The sequence below is a fragment of the Peromyscus californicus genome, unplaced genomic scaffold (assembly GCF_007827085.1).
Source record: "Peromyscus californicus insignis strain IS unplaced genomic scaffold, ASM782708v3 Scaffold_3__1_contigs__length_106647218, whole genome shotgun sequence".
Lineage (NCBI taxonomy): Eukaryota > Metazoa > Chordata > Mammalia > Rodentia > Cricetidae > Peromyscus > Peromyscus californicus.
Window position 1 is genome coordinate 25,620,513 of NW_026294551.1, and position 20,941 is coordinate 25,641,453.

General features: G+C 44.9%; 1 protein-coding gene across 1 annotated transcript in view; it reads left to right on the forward strand.

The window, feature by feature from the left end:
* Kpnb1 (karyopherin subunit beta 1) overlaps positions 1-19,746 on the forward strand; it is a 30,674-nt gene extending 10,928 nt beyond the window's left edge. Inside the window, exons 9-22 of the mRNA XM_052756903.1 lie at positions 1,531-1,632; positions 3,350-3,574; positions 5,250-5,441; positions 6,774-6,904; positions 8,761-8,908; positions 9,180-9,251; positions 10,935-11,079; positions 12,781-12,863; positions 13,440-13,547; positions 13,811-13,954; positions 14,078-14,183; positions 14,865-14,979; positions 15,926-16,087; positions 16,767-19,746. Coding sequence (XP_052612863.1) covers positions 1,531-1,632; positions 3,350-3,574; positions 5,250-5,441; positions 6,774-6,904; positions 8,761-8,908; positions 9,180-9,251; positions 10,935-11,079; positions 12,781-12,863; positions 13,440-13,547; positions 13,811-13,954; positions 14,078-14,183; positions 14,865-14,979; positions 15,926-16,087; position 16,767 — 1,734 coding nt within the window. The 3' untranslated portion in view covers positions 16,768-19,746. The remainder of the gene's footprint in view (positions 1-1,530; positions 1,633-3,349; positions 3,575-5,249; positions 5,442-6,773; positions 6,905-8,760; positions 8,909-9,179; positions 9,252-10,934; positions 11,080-12,780; positions 12,864-13,439; positions 13,548-13,810; positions 13,955-14,077; positions 14,184-14,864; positions 14,980-15,925; positions 16,088-16,766) is intronic.
* Positions 19,747-20,941: the final 1,195 nt, after the last annotated feature.

The following is a 20,941-nucleotide window of genomic DNA, read 5'->3' on the forward strand; positions in this document are numbered from 1 at the left end:
AAGAGCTGCTGTTGGGCTTACACATTTTGTTTGTGGGTATCATTCTTCTGGAAGTGTTCCATTCTGACTGGGCTACTGTCCCTGCATAATAGTGCTTTTTCTGCTAGCCAGATCCCCTCAGTAATGCCATAGATCATGCTTTTGCTGGTTCTAGGTATTCATACTGGTAATTCTGCTGTGAACACAAGGGGGCAGCAGGTTGTCAGTTTATTGAGGTGGCAGCTGACCGGAAATTTTTCCTTTTTGAAATCTCTCTCTTTTTTTTTGGCTTCTCAAGATAGGGTTGCTCTGTGTAGTTTTGGTGCCTGTCCTGGATCTCACTCTGTAGCCCAGGCTGGCATCAAACTCTCAGAGATCCGCCTGGCTCTGCCTCCGGAGTGCTGCGATTAAAGGCGTGCACCACTAGCGCCCGGCCTTTTTGAAATACAAGCCCAAGTTGCATAACTGATAACTTACTAGCTCTGAAGAAGGAGTCAGATATGGGGAAAGGAAGGCTATCTTTAACTTGGAACCCTAACACTGAAGCTCTGCTTCCAGCACGGCCTTCCGCACGTCTTTCTGTAACTTGTGTGCACCTCTTGAGCCAAAAGAACGTTATATATCAGATTTTGTTGGTTTTTAATGTGCATTGCGGTGTGTGTGTAGAGACCAGAGAATGGAGACCAACCTCCAGTGTTACCCACCCCATGTGTGGGTTTTTCTGTTTTTTAGGTGAGTTACTTCATAGGACTTGGGGCTTGCTGACAGTGCTGCTGGCTGCTGGCTCTGCACCGCTGTGCCAGGATTATAAGCTTGCATTGCAAGTCATACGCACCTGGGTTTTTTGTTGTTGTTTGTTTTGTTTTCGGAACAGGACCTTGCTGTGTAGCTTTAGCTGTCCTGGAACCGACAGAGATCCCCTTGTCTCTGCCTCCCAAGCACTGTAATTAAAGGCATGCACCACTATAGTCCACAACACACCCAGTTGTTTTGTTTTGTTTTAATGTGGGTTCTGGAGATGGAACTCTCCAGGCCTAAGTCGAGTGTTTTGCCAAGTGAGTTATCTTTCTAGCCCTGAATATCAGGTTATTAAGATGAATTAAGTTTTTTTTTTTTAACATATTCAAGGATGATACACACACACACACACACACACACACACACACAGGGTTTCTTTGTATAGCCCTGGATCATGAACTTCTGATCCTCTTTCCCCCACCTCCAAGTACTGGGATTCTATGCCATGCCGCCACCATGCCTGACTTATGCAATTTTGGGAAATAAGCCAGGGGCTTTGCACATGCTAGATAAACACTGTAGCAGCTGCAAGAATATAATTCCAAAGGCTGACTTGTTCTTTAATAAACATGCATATAATGCCTAGATGTATGCACAGATGTGCTACATAAATCTCACTGAGGTTGGTAAAAGTGTAAGCAGTATCTCCAAATGTCCCAGTGAATATTACCATTAGCTTTATAGACCTGTCTCAGTTCTCACTGTGTTCCTGTAATACTCATTACAGCTAGCTTACTTTGTGTTTCTCCGTAGGCAGCAGAACAAGGACGGCCCCCTGAGCACACCAGCAAGTTTTATGCCAAGGGAGCACTACAGTACCTGGTTCCCATCCTCACACAGACACTAACTAAACAGGTGAGCTTCCTGACTGGATGAGTGAGAAACCTTATTTAGGGTGGGTTGGTTGCATGTGGAACAGTTTCCATGGAGGACATTGGCAACCATCTGCTGTTCTGTTGTAGATGACTAAGGAGTAGCTGAGCTAAGGCACTGAGTTGTCTGTGAAAAGACTGTGCCCGAGTATCCTGTATGCCTTGGTTGTGAACAAACCACACACTGCGCTGATTTCCTGAGTGCTGTAGTAGCTGCACTAATGGGACCTATTCTGGATAGGTTGCAGTAAATACAGGTTGTTGGCAGTGGTACAGCTCAGGAGTAGTGGGAAGCTTGCCTGGCATATACGACGCCTTGCTGCTGCCCACTGCCTCAAAGAAGAAAAGGAAAATGTAGAATTGATGCGCTACCTTAAATGTCTGTTTTGGTATTTGTAATATCTTTGTGAAATCATTTGATACATTTTGTTTTGGGAGTGGTTGTTTGTTTGTTTTTGGTTTTTCGAGACAGGGTTTCTCTGTGTAGCTTTGCTCCTTTTCCTGGAACTCACTTGGTAGTCCAGGCTGGCCTTGAACTCACAGAGACCCCTGCCTCTGCCTCCTGTGCTGGGATTAAAGGTGTGCGCCACCGTGCCCAGCCAGAAGTGCTTTGATGAGCACTGTGTCTGTTTTGCCACTGTTCTCTTTCTGCTGTAGTCACTGCAGTATTTGGTGGTGGAGTGTGTGAGAAGTATGACTAAGGATCTGGCAGCATCCTGAGGGAGCAGTGCTAGGAACACTGAGCACTATAAGTATTTTGCACAGGAATATAATTGCTTTAGGGGTGTGCATGCTTCTTCCTCCATAGAGCAGTCTCAGAGCGTAAGATAGGGAGAGGCTTTTGCTTGATACCTACCTCTAAGGTTCTCCTCCCCCCAAACCTGTGTGTTTAATCTCTGTGTGTCTACACCACTTGGGTGCCTGGTACTCTTGGAGGCCAGAGGAGGGCGTCGGATCTCCTGGAGCTGTGTATTGACACTGGTGCTATGGAAGAGCAGCCAGTGCCTTTGACCACTACGTATCTCTCCAGCACCTACAGTGGTTATCTTTAGTATTTTTCCTCTTGGATATATTTGATATGTTTTTTTTCCTGTGGAACAGATTTTTTAATTTCTTTTTTATTTTTTTGTCCTTTGAGACAAGCTTGCATGTAGTCCAGGCTGATCTCAAACTTGCTATATATAACAGGATGGCCTTGAACTTTTCGGTCCAGCTTCCATCTACCAGTACTGGGATTACAGGCATGTGTTAACCTGTCTGCTTTATGTATTATTGACACCCAGTCTCAGAGCTTTGCAAGCACTCTACATTTCCAGTTCCTGTTGTTTTGAGACACGGGATGTTTGTACACCTGGTTGGTCTCAAACTCATGACTGTCTTCCTTCCTCTTGACCTCAAGTGTTAGTGTCCCAGGTGTGCCTATTAGTGTCCCATGTGTGCCTCACCAGGCTGGGCAGTTGATCGTTCTTATATGTAGCTGGAGTTTCTTTATTCTCATTGTTGTGTGTAATAATTAAGCTGAATCTTCTTCCATCTGCATCTTAGATTGACATAGGCTATGTTGTGATAAAACTTGGAGAAAAATAAATGTTTTATATTTTATTTGATTCCCTGAACATTAAGCTCTAATGATGCTTAGAAGTCTGTAGAGAGTGAATTCGTGGAACAAAACCTTACCTAGTGTCACCTTCTTTCTCCAGGATGAAAACGATGACGACGATGACTGGAACCCTTGTAAAGCAGCTGGGGTGTGCCTCATGCTTCTGTCTACCTGCTGTGAAGATGACATTGTGCCGCATGTCCTTCCCTTTATTAAAGAGCACATCAAGAACCCTGACTGGCGGTACCGGGACGCAGCAGTCATGGCTTTTGGCAGTATCCTGGAAGGGCCAGAGCCTAATCAGCTCAAACCGCTAGTTATACAGGTACGATCTGGGGAAGTTTCAGTGGAGGGGTGTGGTGTGTGTGTGTGTGTGTGTGTGTGTGTGTGTGTGTGTGTGTGTGTGAGAGAGAGAGAGAGAGAGAGAGAGAGAGAGAGAGAGAGAGAGAGAGAGAGAATTTAAACTACAATCCATCACAAATGTTATTTTCAAGTCATTTAGTGGTAGGTAGCATAGACCTAAGTCCCACATTCTTGTGGAGACTAACAGGTTAGTAGGAGGCCTGGGCCATCAGCTTTAGCTGGATAATAATGAGACCAGCCTGTGCTGTGTGATACTTTGCCTCTCTCACTGTAGTTGCCCATCATTAAGGGTAAGATATGTTTAACTTTTTAAAATTAAGTTATGACCCAGAAACTTGAAAAGAAAAAAGAAAAAGGTCAACTTTAATATATTAAGTATTAACTTTAATATATTCTTACCTGTTTGGAAAACAGGATGGAGTTATCACTGTGAAGATTGCCTCACAGCTATTTTTAATGCCACACATAAGCATTTTTCCTGTTGATTTAGGACTTTGGGACAGTCTCAACCTATATCCCAGGGTTAGCCTTGAACTGGTGGTTACTGCCTCAGCTTGTGAGTGCTGGCAGTATAAGCATAAGCTGCCATACCAAGTGGCTCCAAACCCCAAGGCTCATAACGTCTTCGTGCTTCACTTAGCCTTCCAAGTGAATGAGAATTACAGTGTGGAAAACTATATCTAGTTACCCTATGGTTTTTCTTAGTGTTTTTTTTTTTTTTTTTTTTTTTTTAATTATTATTCAGGGTCTTGTGTATGCCTCAGATTAGCTATGTGGCTGAGGCTGTCCCTGAGCTATAGATCTTCCTGCCTCTTCTACCCACGTGTTGGATATAGGCTTACACCACCATTCCCATAGTCTTTGGATGGTATTATTATTCTAGTCTTTGAACAGAATTGACATTTATGTAACGATGCAGTCTTTTTTGGAAATGTTCTTATTTTCCTGGTATAAACGATAGAAGACTTCATTGTAATTGAGCTTTGTGCATAAAGAGATCAGTCTTTCAGGGTAGAAACTGGTGCCTTGTGACTACTTCTTGGGGTCTCTACCTGACTAAAAATAATTACGAATAAACTGCTTGAAAGTATCCACTGTAAACTCTTTAATAGAATCCTATAATGGGATTTGATGAAGGGAAGAGAATTTTTCCCCACGCCTTGCCGTCCCCCACCCCTGGTTTTTTAAGATAGGATTTCTCTCTGTAGACCTTGCTGTCCTGGATCTCGCTCTGTAGACCAGGCTGGCCTCAAACTCACAGAGATCCACCTGCCCTTGCCTCCCGAGTGCTGGGATTAAGGGCGTGTGCCACCACCACCTGATGGGAAAAGAACATTTTACACGTTTTGTTTACTGTTACTATTTTGTTTTAGAAATGTCTATTTTCAGAATATCTTGGTCATGTTTTACATTAAAATCCTTCTATCATTATATGGGGAAGGGTGTTTATACTTCAGATGAGATCTGGCATCAAATTTGCTACATACAATAGCCATTGATGGACTTGAATTCCTCATCCTCCTGCCTTCATTTCCCAAATGCTGAAATTACAGGCATGTGCCACAATGTCTAGTAGTATTTATTCAGAATAGTAGTCAGCACAAATTTAAATTTGTTTTGCTTTATTGAATTTATAGGCTATGCCCACCCTAATAGAGTTAATGAAAGACCCCAGTGTGGTTGTTCGAGACACAACAGCATGGACTGTGGGCAGGATCTGTGAGCTGCTCCCGGAAGCTGCCATCAATGATGTCTACCTGGCACCCCTGCTGCAGTGCCTGATTGAAGGCCTCAGTGCGGAACCCAGAGTGGCTTCCAATGTGTGCTGGGTAAGGGCTTTTCTCTCTGGTGCAGACAGGAGCGTGTCCTGAGGCACTGGGAAGAAAGGAGGTATGGGGGAGGACCTGCTCTGGATTCTGTCCCCTGGTATCTTCAGTTGGATCTGTAGAAGCCCGTGGAGCTGTTGACTCACACTGATTGGTCCCACAGCACTTCCAGCGGTCGTGGGGCAGAGAGACTCTCTGGACTTGCTTTTCCCCCTCCGTTGCTTTCAGAGAAGCTGTTCTGATTAAGATGCAGTTTTTGCTATAAAAGTAGGGGAGGGATGGGAGCAGGAAGAGGTGGTCAGCCTCTGCGCTGAGTCACTAGTTCTGAGTAGAAAGAAGGAAATGGTGGGATTGCTGGAAGAACACTGCTGCTTAGGGAACTGGGCGGATTACTAGGCAGTACGTACAATGTGAATACTCAAGTTTTCTTTCAAAAATGTTTTGGATTATATCATTTTCTGTCTATGAGTGTTGTGTCTGTGTGCATCATGTCATGTGTACCTTGTGTGCCTGGTGCCTGCACAAGTCAACAAAGGATATCCGATTGCCCGGAACTGGAGTTGTAGATAATTGGAAGCCACTTTGTGGGTGCTGGGACTGAATCTAGATCCAATGCGAAACAGCTAGTCTTCTTCACTTTTGAGACAGTCTCACTCTGTAACCTAGGCTGGCCTCAAACTCAGAAAGTTCTGCCTGCCTCTGCCTCCCGAGTTCTGGAATTAAAGGTGTGAGCCACCACATCTGGTCCTTCATGTTTAAACGTTTAGATTTTCTTTTCTTTTTTTTTTTTTTTTTTAAATTATGAGTGTGTGCTTATGTGAACATTTTTTAAGAAGTTTATTAATACAGCTACTTCCATATAGAATTTTTTTTTTTAATTTCACATACATTGGTGTTTTGCCTGTGTGAGGGTGTCATATCCCCTAGAACTGGAGTTACATATAGCTATGATCTGCCATGTGGGTGCTGGGAATTGAACCCAGGTCCTCTCAAAGAGCAGCTGGTGCTCTTAAACAGGTTGCTTACATGGTCAGTCCCTAATGGATTCCCATGCATGGAGTCTCTAATGTCCGTGGTAGACAGCATTGCATTATGTGTTGTCATAGAAACCTGTTGAGGGGAGTGGTGTGTGCTAACTCCAGAACAGAGTGTCAGAGCCCCACCTCATGTGAGTGCTAAGTAATGAACTTTTCTTGATGACCTTGACAGGGCAAGTCAGAGATTTAACAGCAGTTTAGTTGTAGGTTAGAGAACACTTTTCAGGGAATCTTAAGGGGAAATGAGAATCCTACTGTGGGCTTCCTGTGGGACTGATCTTACATCTCTGCATTTCAGGCTTTTTCCAGCCTGGCTGAAGCTGCTTATGAAGCTGCAGATGTAGCTGATGATCAAGAAGAACCGGCCACCTATTGCTTGTCTTCTTCCTTTGAACTTATAGTTCAGAAGCTGCTGGAGACCACAGACAGGTAACCGATAATCCTTAGCAGCTGAGAACAGCACGTCTAACGCCTCTTTTCTAGAAGATGAAAACTGGGACATGACACAGCGCAGTACCTTCTCAGAAGTTAAAGGTGTCCTATCTATAGTAGATGAAGTGTTTACAAAAGATGGAAAAACAAAGAAATGAGGACTGTGCTCCCTTTAGAACTGATGGGATTACAGTGGATGTTGCACCTCTGTAGAGGCTGAGGCAGGAGAATCTCAAGTTCCAAGTCAGCTGAGGCTGTATGGGAAACTCTGTCTCAGAATATCCCAAACAAAGTAAAAATCTCTCTTCACAGAGTGATTGATAAGTGAGAAGTCTTAGAGTAGTGGCACATTGCCACACCAAATCAGTCACTGTCATTGATGGAGTTCCTTTGTGGCTGCTCAAGCGATTTCTTGAATTACCCTGTAATTTTTTGGCCCTCAGGCATTATTTGGCCCTCAAATTTTAGCCTGCTCACTCTTCCATTCTGAGTTTTGGTTATTGTTAGGGAGAGTTTAGGGTTGGGGAGTGCGTAGACAGACACTGTGGTACGTATGTGAAGGTGGTGGCGGTGGCGGGGACTTTGTGGGGTGGTGCTTACCTTCTCACTTTAGATGGCCAGGCCTGCACAGTGAGTGCCTTTCCTCACAGTGCCATCTCACTAGCGCGCCTATAAATTAGCATAGGATTGGCTCAAAGGACTTTGGGTTGGTTTTGGTTTTGGGTTTTTTTTTTTTTTTTGGCTGGGCGGCAGTGGTGCACACCTTTAATCCCAGCGCTCGGGAAGCAGAAGCAGGCAGATGTCTATGAGTTGGAGGCCAGCCTGGTCTACAGAGCAAGTTCCAGGACAGCCAGGGCTACACAGAGAAATCCAGAAGGAAATAAAAAGAGTCTTTTTATGTAGCCCTTGCTGTCCTGGAACTCACTCTGTAGACTAGGCTGACAAACTCAGACCCACCTGCCTCTGCCTCCCAAATGCTGGGATTAAAGCTGTGCGCCACTACTGTCCGGCTAAAAAATACTCACTTTGTGTGTGAGGGTGCACATGTGGAGACTGGGAGGCACCTTACCAAGTCAGTTTCCTTCTACCCTCTGGGGTTCAAGGACTGAACTCAGGGCATTAGCCTTGGTGCAAGTGAATTTATCTCCTTTGGTTTGTAGATACTATCAAATTGTCTACTTAGAAAACAAAGAAACAGACCAGGATTCCACTCTGTAGCCCATGCTGGTCTCAACTCTGGGCAAAGTCTCTGCGAGCCAGGATTTTAGGTGTGTGATATCATGCCTGTGGTTTGTTGATATCTTTTTTATTTTTGTGAGACAGGGTTTCTCTGTGTAGCAACTGTGGCTGTCCTGGAACTCTCTGTGTAGACTTCAAATTCACAGAGATCTGCCTCCCTCTCTGTCTCTGCTGGAGTTAAATGCATGCGCCAGCACACCTGGCATGGGCCGTTGACATCTTATTGCCAAGTTCAAACCTGGTTTACTGTCATACCATTTTTTTTTTTTTTTTTTTTTTTTTTTTTGGTTTTTCGAGACAGGGTTTCTCTGTGTAGCTTTGCGCCTCTCCTGGAACTCACTCGGTAGCCCAGGCTGGCCTCCAACTCACAGAGATCCGCCTGGCTCTGCCTCCCGAGTGCTGGGATTAAAGGCGTGCGCCACCACCGCCCGGCCTACTGTCATACCATTTTTTACTTCCTGTTTTATAGTACAAGAGATTGAACCCATGGTTTTGGGTGTGCTACATCCTCAACCTCTGTTTCCTGGTGTGGGAAAAATATTGTCTGCTTTACCAGCTCCTTTTCTGTCCATTTTCAATTGAGGCCTTAAGATTTTTGCTTTGTGTCTTTATAGACCTGATGGGCATCAGAACAACCTGAGAAGTTCTGCATATGAATCTCTAATGGAAATTGTAAAAAACAGTGCCAAGGATTGTTACCCTGCTGTGCAGAAGACCACCCTGGTCATTATGGAGCGGCTGCAGCAGGTGCTTCAGATGGAGGTGAGACCAGGGTGTGTTATGCCCTGGGAGGTGGAGGGGAGGTGGAGGCACTTCTGACTTAGAAGCATTTGCAACCTTGGGCACGGCCTTAGGTTCAGTTACCAGCACCAAACCCCAAAAACCTTGCATCTTACTGCCTGATTTGTCTGTCTCTGTTTTCTGGTGATAATGCACAGTGTTAGCATTCTGGCAACTTAGCTGATGGTCCTGGTAATTGTGAGCAAGTGCAAGGTTTCCATTAATTAGAACACGATTTCTTCTTTTCCTTCAGTCCCATATCCAGAGCACATCGGATAGAATCCAGTTCAATGATCTTCAGTCTCTACTCTGCGCAACTCTTCAGGTATGATGATGCCGTTTCTCACTCTTTCTCTCTCTTTTGGTTTTTCGAGACAGGGTTTCTCTGTGTAGCTTTGCGCCTTTCCTGGGACTCACTTGGTAGCCCAGGCTGGCCTCGAACTCACAGAGATCCGAGTGCTGGGATTAAAGGCGTGCGCCACCACCGCCCGGCCACTCTTTCTCTTTTTAATGGTGTTTTGCCTACATGTGTGTCTGTACACCATGTGGGTGAAGTGTTTATGAAGGCTGAAAAGGATGTTGGATCTCTTTGCACTGAATTTACAAATGGTTGTAAGCTGTCATGTGGGTGCTGGGAATCGAAACCAGGTCTTATGGAAGACCAGCCAGTGCTCTTAACAACTGAGCCTTCTCTCCAATCTCTAACCTCCTCACTTAATACTTTAAAGGATGAGAGCCATTTTATTATTATGACAGATTCGTGGGCACACGGAAATCGGAAATAGTGCGATAATTCTGACCAAGGGTTTTGCGCAGAGAGTGCTTTGTTCTATGCCTGAAAGAGGGATTTCTCACTGTGTTTGTCCTCAAAGATCTAATTTGTCTTTTACGGAGATGGAAGTGCCTCAGAATAATGGTCCTTCCCAGCTGTACACCTCATGTGTTGACAGCTTTTACTCTTGGTGTTGTCCAAGCACAGCTTGGTCAGATGTGGTTCACTTAGTTAACAATATGGCCCTAGGGCTAGGATTGTAGCTTAGACAAGTCACCAGCATATGCCGGGCCCTAGGCTCAATCCCTGCATGGACAAAAAGCCTTTAACTTGGCCATTGTCTTTTGAAACATTACGTGATGTGGCATTGATAGTGCTTTTTGCTTTTCAAAGATTGACTAGAAAAACTGAAGTAAAATGTCAGTGTCTGCTTAACCCTTTTTTATCAGACTAAAAGGAAAGCTCGTGGGACATCTGAAGCATAAGTAGATACTGGATTTTTGTAGTCAGGACACTTGTCTTCCTGTGCTGTTATTTAAGGCATGATTGGTGTTAGAACTGTCTCATCAAACACAGCAGTGATATGGTGACTTTAGATGGAGCACACAGGGGAGTGGGGAACAGTTTGGGGACCGTGTCTGGAATTGGAAGGAGTTGAGTGGGTCATTTTATCAGGACTGATTCTTGACCATTACTTCAAAAGTTAAGGCTGTAGGCTTTTTGTTTGTGTGAGAACACCTCCAAGACATACTCTCTTTGTAAGCTGAAATAACACGTCCCTCTGGTAGGACTGGGCTGGTACTGCTGGTTGTCTGACAGGCAGAGGAGGTGGTGGTGCGCTTTTTTTTTTTTTTGAGACAGGGTTTCTCTGTGTAGTTTTGGTGCCTGTCCTGGAACTCGCTCTGTACACCAGCTCTGTGAACTCACAGAGATCTGCCTGGCTCTGCCTCCCGAGTGCTGGGATTAAAGTTGTGTGCTGCTATGCGGCAGAGGTGGTGTTTTTTTTCCTCTGTGTATGTGTGGTTTCGGTGATTTGAGAAATAGAAGATCATTGAAAGAGTTTTTGATTGAAGATGATTTGCTGTGCTCGTTCTTGAGGAAAGTCTATTTGGCTTTTTGGGGGTGGGGGAGGTGGGGGAAGGAGGGTCTTAACTTTTTATTTTTTAAAGAAAAGGCGTAGTGTCCTGATTTGAGGATTTGGAATGAACAGATCTTGAATTCTTATTCCTTTCACAGAATGTACTCCGGAAAGTGCAGCATCAAGATGCTCTGCAGATCTCGGATGTGGTCATGGCCTCCCTGTTAAGGATGTTCCAAAGCACAGCTGGGTCTGGGGGAGTGCAAGAAGATGCTCTGATGGCAGTTAGCACTCTGGTAGAAGGTTAGTGTGTGTGCAGGAGACAGGGACTGTCCTCAGGGCAGGAGAGGGGTGGTTGAGTTGACACGTGTAATTATATCACTGTCAGACTAGCAGCCTGCCAGGGGCAGGTAGTACCCATCAAAGGGTCCATCGGGGGGTTCCTTCTTCTCTTGAAAGTCAACTTGCTTTGTTAAGGTTGTCTCTTGCTTCGGGCAGAGGAAACAGAAGAGAGGTTCTGGTTTTATTCCTGCCTTTGGTACCTTTGGGTCTGGATTACAATTCTTTGGACTTCAGTAGATCAATGGGGCTTAGTGTGGTATTTAATAAACTATTACCTGAGTTTTAGGAATTGATTGACTTTTATTGTAGTTATATATATATATATCTAACCATACAAAATTGCTCTGGCGAACAGTCTTCAGACTTTTTCAGGGCAATTAAAACATTAAAGAGCACATTGGAACTCTGGAATGCTTCATTAGGGATGATCTTTAAGTATGTTACTAAGGCCATATTTGAGGACCAGTCCTATTTCTGGAATAAAGAACCTATGTCCAAAACTAGGTGTGATAGTACATGCCTGTAGTCATACACTCTAAAGGCAGAGGCAGGAGAATTGTGAGTTTGAGCCTAGTATATGATACATAGTGAGTCCCTTCAGGGGAAAGAACAGAAAGATACTGAAGATATACTTCAGTTGGCAGATTATTTGATTAAAGAGCAGGAAGCTCTGGGTGCCCCCAAAGCAACATAAACTGCATAGGGGTACACATCTGTTATCCTAACTCCCAGTTAGCGGTGGCAAGAGGATCAGGAGCTCAACATCATCCTCTGCCACACTGGACTACATAATAAGTTCAAGGCCAGCCTGGGGTACATGAATCCTGCTGGGGGTAGGGGGGAAGCAAAGCACGCACCTGTAATCCAAGCAAGTGGGAAGCTGAGACAAGAGGGTTGCGAGTTCTGGGGACACCTCAGCTACAGAATGAGACCTTGTCTCAAGATAACAAAAACGGGGCCGAGAAAGGTGTCTCAGTGGTTAAAGGTGCTTGTTGCTCTTGTAGAGAACCAGTGTTGGCGTCCTAGCACCCATGTGAGCTGGCTTACAAACACCTGTACCTCTTCTAGCTTCCAGGGGCCTATGCACACACATACACTTAAATAAATAGATAAAACTTATAACCACAAGAGTGATGGGAGTCAGGTGGGTAAGGCCTATTCCAGCTGCTGTGGTCTGCAGCTCTGTCTGCCTTTCTCTGCTCTCTCTTTGTACTATGGATTGAACCTAGGGCCTTGCCTATCTTAGGCAAGTGCTCTACCACTGACCCACACCCCTGCCTTTCTGTTGCTTTTCCTGACTGTGGCTTGTTAGGTCTTCACTGTGATTGACTAGTAGACCTTGTTTTGAAGCTGGCTTCCCGTGGAGGAGGGAATATGAGGCAGCATTGCTGAGTCAGTCAATTAAAAATTATTCTTTCCGTAAGGTCCATGCTACTTTGTTATTTTAGCTACAGGGAAATCTCATTCTGAGGAGCATTGGCATTCTCTCTAAGGCATTTGAATTTGGCCCTTCCAGCTGTTAGAAAGCTTGAATGTCTTCATGATGGAAATATTAACCAAGACATATTCTGCCCAGCATGTTGAGTAGTGAATATGTTTTGGGTTACTTGCCTCACGTGTCCTTTCTTACTATGATTAGCTAATAGTTTGTTCCATTAACAGTGTTGGGTGGTGAATTCCTCAAGTACATGGAGGCCTTTAAACCATTCCTGGGCATTGGATTGAAAAATTATGCAGAGTACCAGGTAGGTATGCTTTTCAAAACAGTGTCTTTGTTTTTTGTTTGTTTTCACATTGCTGAGAATCAGAATTGGAGTGTTGCATGCTAATGCTAGGCAAATACTTAAACCATGAGCTGCATCGCAGCCCTCCAATCATACACTCTCATTAATGCAGCGTAGAGTAGTACAGACAGAATCAGGTTTCTGAAGCCAAGTGGTTTCCCTTCTGCATTATTTGTAGCCTTCAAGTCTGCCCTGGAGGTAGCGTGTGAAAAGCAGGTTATTGGATCTGCCAGATAGAGATCACAAGATGACTGCCTGAACATTCCTAATTAAAGGGCAGCTGCCAGGTTATGTCACCACTGCCCTACAGAGCAGCACTGTTCTCCGTGTCTGCCACCACCATCCTTTCCTACTGATAACTCAGGCAGCTAGTTCTCTTGCTGAATCTGGTTAAAATTCCATAATCTCCACAAGGGAAGGATGTGTTCTGATTTGATTCTGGTTCGAGTGATGAGAGACCATTGACTAGGTAGAAATAGTGCTGTACTCTGCTGGAAGCCTTTTCTGTTTGGAAAGTAGTTCTTTGACTCTTCGCAGGTGTGTTTGGCCGCTGTTGGCTTAGTGGGAGACTTGTGCCGAGCCTTGCAGTCGAACATCTTACCTTTCTGTGATGAGGTGATGCAGCTGCTCCTGGAGAACTTGGGGGTGAGCATTTTGAAGAAGTTATCAGTTGCAAAGAAGTTTAAATCTCAAGGTCTGTGACGAGGAGCTGTAGGTTCCTAGAACACTGCCTGTGAGCTTGTTGCAAAGTTAATTAAAGGAATGTGTTCCACTTGGAGGAAATGGTAAAGTAAATATATAATTTTTTTATCCAACAGTAACTCAGTTTTTGTGCCTCAAGTTTCTTGGGTCTTCAAATCAGACAAGACTTGGTATTTATAAATTCCTGTTTTCTTTTTCCTTGTTAGAATGAGAATGTCCACAGGTCTGTGAAGCCACAGATTCTGTCTGTGTTTGGTGATATTGCTCTTGCCATTGGTGGAGAGTTTAAAAAATACCTAGAGGTCGTATTGAATACTCTGCAGCAGGCCTCTCAAGCCCAGGTGGACAAGGTAAGCTTGGAACCAACTGTTGATCGTCTTCTAAGACCAGCTCTAATGGGAGCAGAAGGACTGTTGATGGGTGTAACTCTTAAGATGGCCAGTATGACAGGTTTTGTTCTTTGTCTCTTCCAGTCAGATTTTGACATGGTGGATTATCTGAATGAGCTCCGAGAAAGCTGCTTGGAAGCATATACAGGAATTGTCCAAGGATTGAAGGGAGATCAGGAAAACGTACACCGTTGAGTATATAGCCCAGCTCCCAAAATCCACTGACCAGGGTGCATCTTACCTTTGTAGCCCACTGGTGAATGAGTACCTGCTCCATATAGGAAGAAAGAAAAGAGAAGTGGTGTCTAGTGAAGACAGTGGTTGGTGGGGAGGCAGTAGATAGACATTGATATTCCTTCTGTGCTTTCTTTTTTCCTTGTAGTAGGGGTGGCGGAGTGCAGGGGATCAAACCCAGGGCCACATGGCGTGGTAGCAGAGCTCCACCACTGAACTGCACCTCTAGCTGTGTCTTTTTTGGGGATCTAATGAGGCCAGTGGGGAAGTGCTCTTTACTGATTGCAGCCACAGCCAGAGCAGCAGTTGTTGAGCAGCTCAGGCCCACAGTGGAGGGTGTTCCTTTTGTGTTCTACTTGTGGGATGAAACTCCATGGTGTAGGAGCACTTTCCTACTGTGTAAGGCCTTGTTCTGTTCTTCAGTACCACAAAAGTCCTGTGTCCACATGATTACAGAAGGAATGCTTATCCCCTCTGTCATTTGAAGGATGAGAATCATTTTTTGCTGTCACTCTGTATAACTGCTTATCCATCTGGAACTTTGCTATTGGGGTAGAATAGCAGTGGCCATATTGAAAAGAGGCTGAGTCCTGTCTAACATGGGACAGTTTAATCAGACCTCCTCTTTCCTTTATAGCGGATGTAATGCTGGTACAACCCAGAGTAGAATTTATTTTGTCTTTTATTGATCACATTGCTGGAGACGAGGATCATACAGATGGAGTTGTAGCATGTGCTGCTGGACTGATAGGGTAAGTCATGCCTTCTTCCACAGAACCAGATGTGTATACAGAGAAAATCTGCTTGTTTGGTTTTTTTCCCCCCATGACAGGGCTTCTCTGAATATCTCTGGCTGCCCTGGAACTCACTATGTAGACTAGTAATCCACCTGCCTCTTCCTCCCAAGTGCTGGGGTTAAAGACATGCGCCATCACTGCCTGGCTAGAAAAATGTTCAGAGTGTGAATGGCAATAGCCCACAGAAGAGTGTTGTTTGTTGGTTTGTTTTGTTTTGTTTTGCAGTGCTGGTGATAGAACCCAGGGATTCACACTGTAGCCCTTCAAAATTATTATTTATCTTGTATGTGTGTATGTGTATGGAGGTCAGAGGACAGCTTGAGGTATTCACTTCTCTCCTAAACCATGTGGATCTTAGAGATTTGTTTGACAGCAGGCAGCTTTGCCCACTGGGCAACCTCACCAGCCTCTTCTGAGATCCTGAGACCATGTTGGGATATAGCTTCACAGCTTTTCTCTTTTTTGTTTTTGTTTTTCCAGACAGGGTTTCTCTGTGTAGCATGGCACCTATCCTGGAACTCACTCTGTAGCCCCGGCTGGCCTTGAACTCACAGAGATCCACCTGCCTCTGCCTCCCCAGTGCTGGGATTAAAGGCGTGCGCCACCACGACTGGCCTAGCTTCGCAGCTTAAAGGCCTGGATCTCTGGATGGTGATGGCACACGCCTTTAATTCCACTACTTGGGAAGCAGATGCAGGCCAGTCTTTCTGAGTTAGAGGCCAGCCAGAGCTACACAGAGAAACCCTGTCTTGAAACACCAGGGAGGGGCGGGGGTGGGGTGGGGTGGGGAGTGAATGGATACTGAGGAACCCATAGTTGGCTCTGCCTGGCTTGGCAGCATCAACATGGTACTGGTGTGGCCAGGAAGTCATTCATTCTCAGGTATCTTTATTTTGCACAGGGACTTGTGTACAGCATTTGGGAAGGATGTACTGAAATTAGTAGAAGCTAGGCCAATGATCCATGAACTATTAACTGAAGGACGGAGATCGAAGACTAACAAAGCCAAGACCCTGGCTACGTGGGCAACAAAGGAGCTGAGGAAGCTGAAGAACCAAGCTTGGTAAGAGCTGTCTTCACTCCTTCAGGTCCTGGGAGGAGGGTGCAGCGCTTTACCAACCTTTGGTGATGGCTGCCTAGTGGAATTTTGTGTAACTGTTTTCTCGCCCTGCTACCTGGTTTAGTCAGGTAGCCTTGTCTTTTCTACGCCCAACATTTGAGTCCTTGTAAAGGACAACAGAACTCATGGATCAGAATACTGAACGTATTTTGGGAACTTAGTAAAATTTTCCCATATCTTTTTTGCTTCTGTTCCTTTCATATCCCTACGGTGGTGCGGCGAATCAAAACGGTGGTGCGGGGCAGGGTTTTTGTATGTAGCCTGGCTAGCCTAGATCTTGCTTTGTAGATAAGACTGGCCTCAAACTCACTGAGATCCACCTGCCTCCGCCTCCCAAGTGCTGGGATTAAAAGTGTGCAGCACCATATCTAGCCTTGAGTGATCATTTATTGATTGCTTGGATTGCTGGGAATTGAACTCAGGACTTCACATTCAAGTAAGCACTTTCACCACTGGACTGCAACAGTTGCTTACTTATGGCAGCAGGTAGATGGTGTAAAGGAAGACGAAACATACAGTCTTTGAGAGTTGGCAAATCCCATTCAAACTCAGGGGCAGTCAGTTGTAGGAGTTGGGGGTGTATATGACTGCAGGATTGACCTCTTCATCCATTTGTTTTTAGATCTGGTACCATTGGGATGATGACCTGAGACCCCCACTGGAAATCTCCAATCTTTTGAAAAAACCCGGAAGTGAGGAGTGTGCACGGATGCTGAATGTTTGGGAATGAGAGGATGAGTGAGTGAGGCTTGAGAACACCACATTGAAAATCCTGCCACAGCCAGCAGCAGCAGCAGCAGCAGCGCTGTTAGTGAGCTAAGTAAGCACTGACTTTGTAGAAAACATAACATCAGTCATCTTGGAACAGAGAAACAATGGATTGACTTACTTATTAAAAACAAACAGCAGTCTCTTCCCAGGGGAGGCTAGAACTAGCTTTCCTGTCTTGGTCGGTGCGGAATGGGGTGACAGGTTTGGGAGAGGAGGGCCTGGGTTCAGCTGTGGGGCTGTGTTGTAAAAGGCAGCCTGGCCTTTGCTACTGAGGAGAAAGATGGAGCCCGGGTCTTGAGCCCACCTTCACTGTACCGGTGCACTTGGTACTGCGCATGTGCCCGTTAGAAGGCGCGTGGGGGATTTCACAGTCTGAGAATGAGTGTGTGTGAGTGAGGCGGTATCCACATTCTCAACTTCAAGTCATTGCAGTTTCTTTTTCCCAGAAAACAAAGGGGTTTGATGTTGCATTTCATAAACTAACTGAAGTTCTGGCTACTGATGCAGCACAAGAGACATGTTTAAACAAAATGAGGAAAGACGCTCTTTACGTTTGGTTTGGTTTCTTTTTAATTATTCTAGGGAAAACACTGACGAATGGTCAGAGCTCCTGTCCTGATCTTTTCATCAAGGCGCCTTTCCTGATACTATGGTTCAGCTGTGAATGTAGCTGTGGGGGGAGGGGGGAGAAAAAGAAAACTCTGGAGTTAGAGGAGATAGAAAAAATTAAAGTACAGTTGTTACAAATAAAATGCAGACTTCAAAGACAGAAAAAGCCACAACCGAAACCAAATTTAAATGCTTGAAAATTGGCATCACAAACAAGCTCATTCCTGACTTACATTGTGGCAGTCTGAATGCCCCCAGAAAACTGTGCCAAAGAGTTTAGAATACAAATGTACAATAAAAGTAAATACACACTCAAAACCGCAAACTTCAGGTAACTATTTTGAATTGCAAATGACGAAAATTTAATGTTGAACGATCTGATAAAATAACCATTTGGAAACTGCTTGGCCTTCTGTTCTTTTCTTTGATTGACTGCAATGCGGTACTGGTCTCTGCTGCACTTCAAAACCAACTAACCAGTAAGACAGATGTGTGTGTGTGAGTGTGTGTGTGTATACACGTATACCCACACACTGACTGCACCTGCTGTGGTGAAAATGGCACTAGAAAAGGTTCTATTTTTCCACTCCAGTTGAAGAGGAATAAAATGGTGTCAGACATTCCCCTGCTCACACGCTTTAGTATTTTTTTAAAGTGTGATGTGCTGTGATTACCATAAATCAGAATTATTTTCCCTTTCACAAGGGAACAAGGCACCCTGAATTTTAGTCTTTCAGCAATAAGAAAGGATTTCAGTGAGCTGGCCCTCTTGGCTTGTGCAGACATAGGAGATTTGCTGGCGTTTTGAATATGCTGCTTTAAAGAAATAATAATAGAAACCAAGGGAGTTTTTATTGCTTCCTGGTAGTTGGAAGATTTAAAACACAAGACCCTCCTTCCCACTTCATTTCCATTGTAGTAGAAGGTATTGGCTTAGGTTTTCTCCACTGTCCCCTCATCTCCCCTCCCTGTCTAAGCCTGTTCCTGAGTGGGACTGGCTCCGTCTGCCTGTCCATACGCAGCATCTGTAGTCGCTCTTTACAGGGTATCAGATATTGTGCCTTTTGGTGCCAGGTTCAGAGTCAAGTGCCGATCTGATCTGTGAACCAGTGTACAAAAAAAGTATTTGAAGGAGAGCTGCTCCGTTGTGAGTGAGCAGAGCAGTCACTAGGAGCCTAGTGAGAAGAGGGGCCCAGGCCTCTGAATGCCTTGTTTCCATCTTAGCTGTTTTTTCAGATTTACTAACCATTCCTGATACTAGATAGGGTTGGGGCAGGGCTGGGGGGTGGGCAGAAATATTGGGGGAAAGGAAAAAACAATCTGATCATTCCTCAGTGCTGCCCGTTTCTGTCCTGTGTGGGCTGCTTAGCGAGACAGCAGGGGAATAAAGTACACCGAGAACCATGATGCAAACAAAACCTTCCGCGTGTTTGCCGTGTTTTGTTCCAGGGAAGCAGTTGACAAGTGCTGTTACTAATGCTTTCTCCCAGATGCATTCATGCTGGAGAGGAGGAAATGGGCTGCTTGGATTGTGGTCTTGGTGCCTTGCTATTCTGTACTCGTTATACATTTTAACCCTCTTTTTAGTTACCTCCAGCTACTATTTCTATGGTTTGGGTGTTTGTCCTTAATCACTTAGTTCCACTTAAGGCAACTGAAATGCTTTCTGTCTACTCACTGTCTGGGCCTTCCCCACCCTGAGTCTTGGCACATTCCTTCAAGAATGTAGTTACCGTCTGCTTGGGACAATGTCAGTGCAAATGTGAAGAAAATGGGCATCAGACTAGACTTGGGTCTGCCACGTGTGGCAGCTGCCTGCACCTATTCCATTGGTTCATTTTGCTTTTCATTTTTCTCAGTTCCCCCAGTCCTCCCTCTTTGTTGAAATGTTGAAGTTTTTAGCTGTCAGAGGCGACTGTAAACCTGCCCTAGGGTCTGTGGAGATGTGGAGGGACTTGCTCGCTATGGTGTTCTAACGTTCAGAACCAAGCAGTCTCCTTACTCTTACCATTTTAAGATGTGTGTAGTCTGACTTTAGAAGAAGTCCAAATTCCATCAGCTTTGATAGCATCAATCTGTAATTGGCATTCAGAATGCCGTTGGCATGCCAGTCTGTGATGGCATTAAAGACCTGTTAAAACACTTGAGCCCAACTTTATTAACCAAAACTGATACCACCATCTTTATCTTCTGAATAAAGTCCGCTTTATTTTTATTTTCAACATTTTGCTGCTTCGTTATTTGTTTCAGATGTTGTCACTGCTGTGGTTGTGAAGTGAATGGTTTGGAAGAGGCTGGAGAGAGAGAGAGAGAGAGAGTGTGTGTGTGTGTGTGTGTGTGTGTGTGTACACAAAGAGGGACTAAGCAGCGTGTAAGTGAAATGGGTGAAGAATTGCCACCTGAGTGAGGCACAGAGGTGAGTACGTACACTGCAGGAGACCTGTTGGGGAGACTGAGGAACTGGGGAGGTCAGGATAGGCCCCTAGTGGTAGCCCACCCAAAGTTCCTATTTACTTATCCTGCAACAGTGAACCGTGTCTCTTTCCCTCTTCCTGAATCTTGTGTTTAAACTGGGTTCTTCCTTTCCAGTGGGTTCCTGTTGACTGAACTGCCTTACTTACAGAGTAGCCAGCCTGTGCCCTCCAGCTTTCCTGTCTGCACACTCCATAAGGAAGCCCTGACACCTAGCCTGCATACTTAGAAGTTAGGTACTGCTCTCTCCATAGGTTGTAGAATCAACAGTAGATAGAGAAATGATTATATGAGGGGAAAACAGTTGTGTCTTATTGTGAAGATCACTGCGTGAGAGAGATTTGTCTGTCACAAAACTATTAGGTCATGAGCCACAGCCATTGACCCAAGAACAGGTATATTTTCAGTTCAGGTTGTTGTCCAGAAAGTTCTTGATCTCTGCAAGGCTGCAGATAACTACAATGGGACAGTTCCCTTGAATGCTCCTCACTAAGTGTGTTTAATAGTCCTGAAGTGAAAACAGCAGGGGTGCTGGTTGTTGTTACACAGTATCTTAACTGTCAGAACAAGCGTAGTTAGTCTGTTCCCCTTTCAATGTAAGGAGCAGAAAGGTTGCTAGACTAAGGTCACGGGAGTCCGATGTGCCGGGTCTACCCTGCAGATGCTGTCCTGTTTGCTGTTCTTTCCAAGCACCATCTGAATGTATCTTAAACTTGTTTACTCATTGGTTGTCAACGATAGGCTTGCTAATGCTAGTTACCCTGGAACTCACTCTAGACCAGGCTGGCCTCAAACTCAGATCCCCCTGCCTCTGCCTCCAAGTGCTGGGATTAAAGGTGTATGCTAATGTATATGCTAATGTGCCCACTCCTGGTTAACCTTACCTTACCTTACCTTAGGTAAAATGAATGGCAACAGTATTGGTCAGTAATTAGCCATTATTTA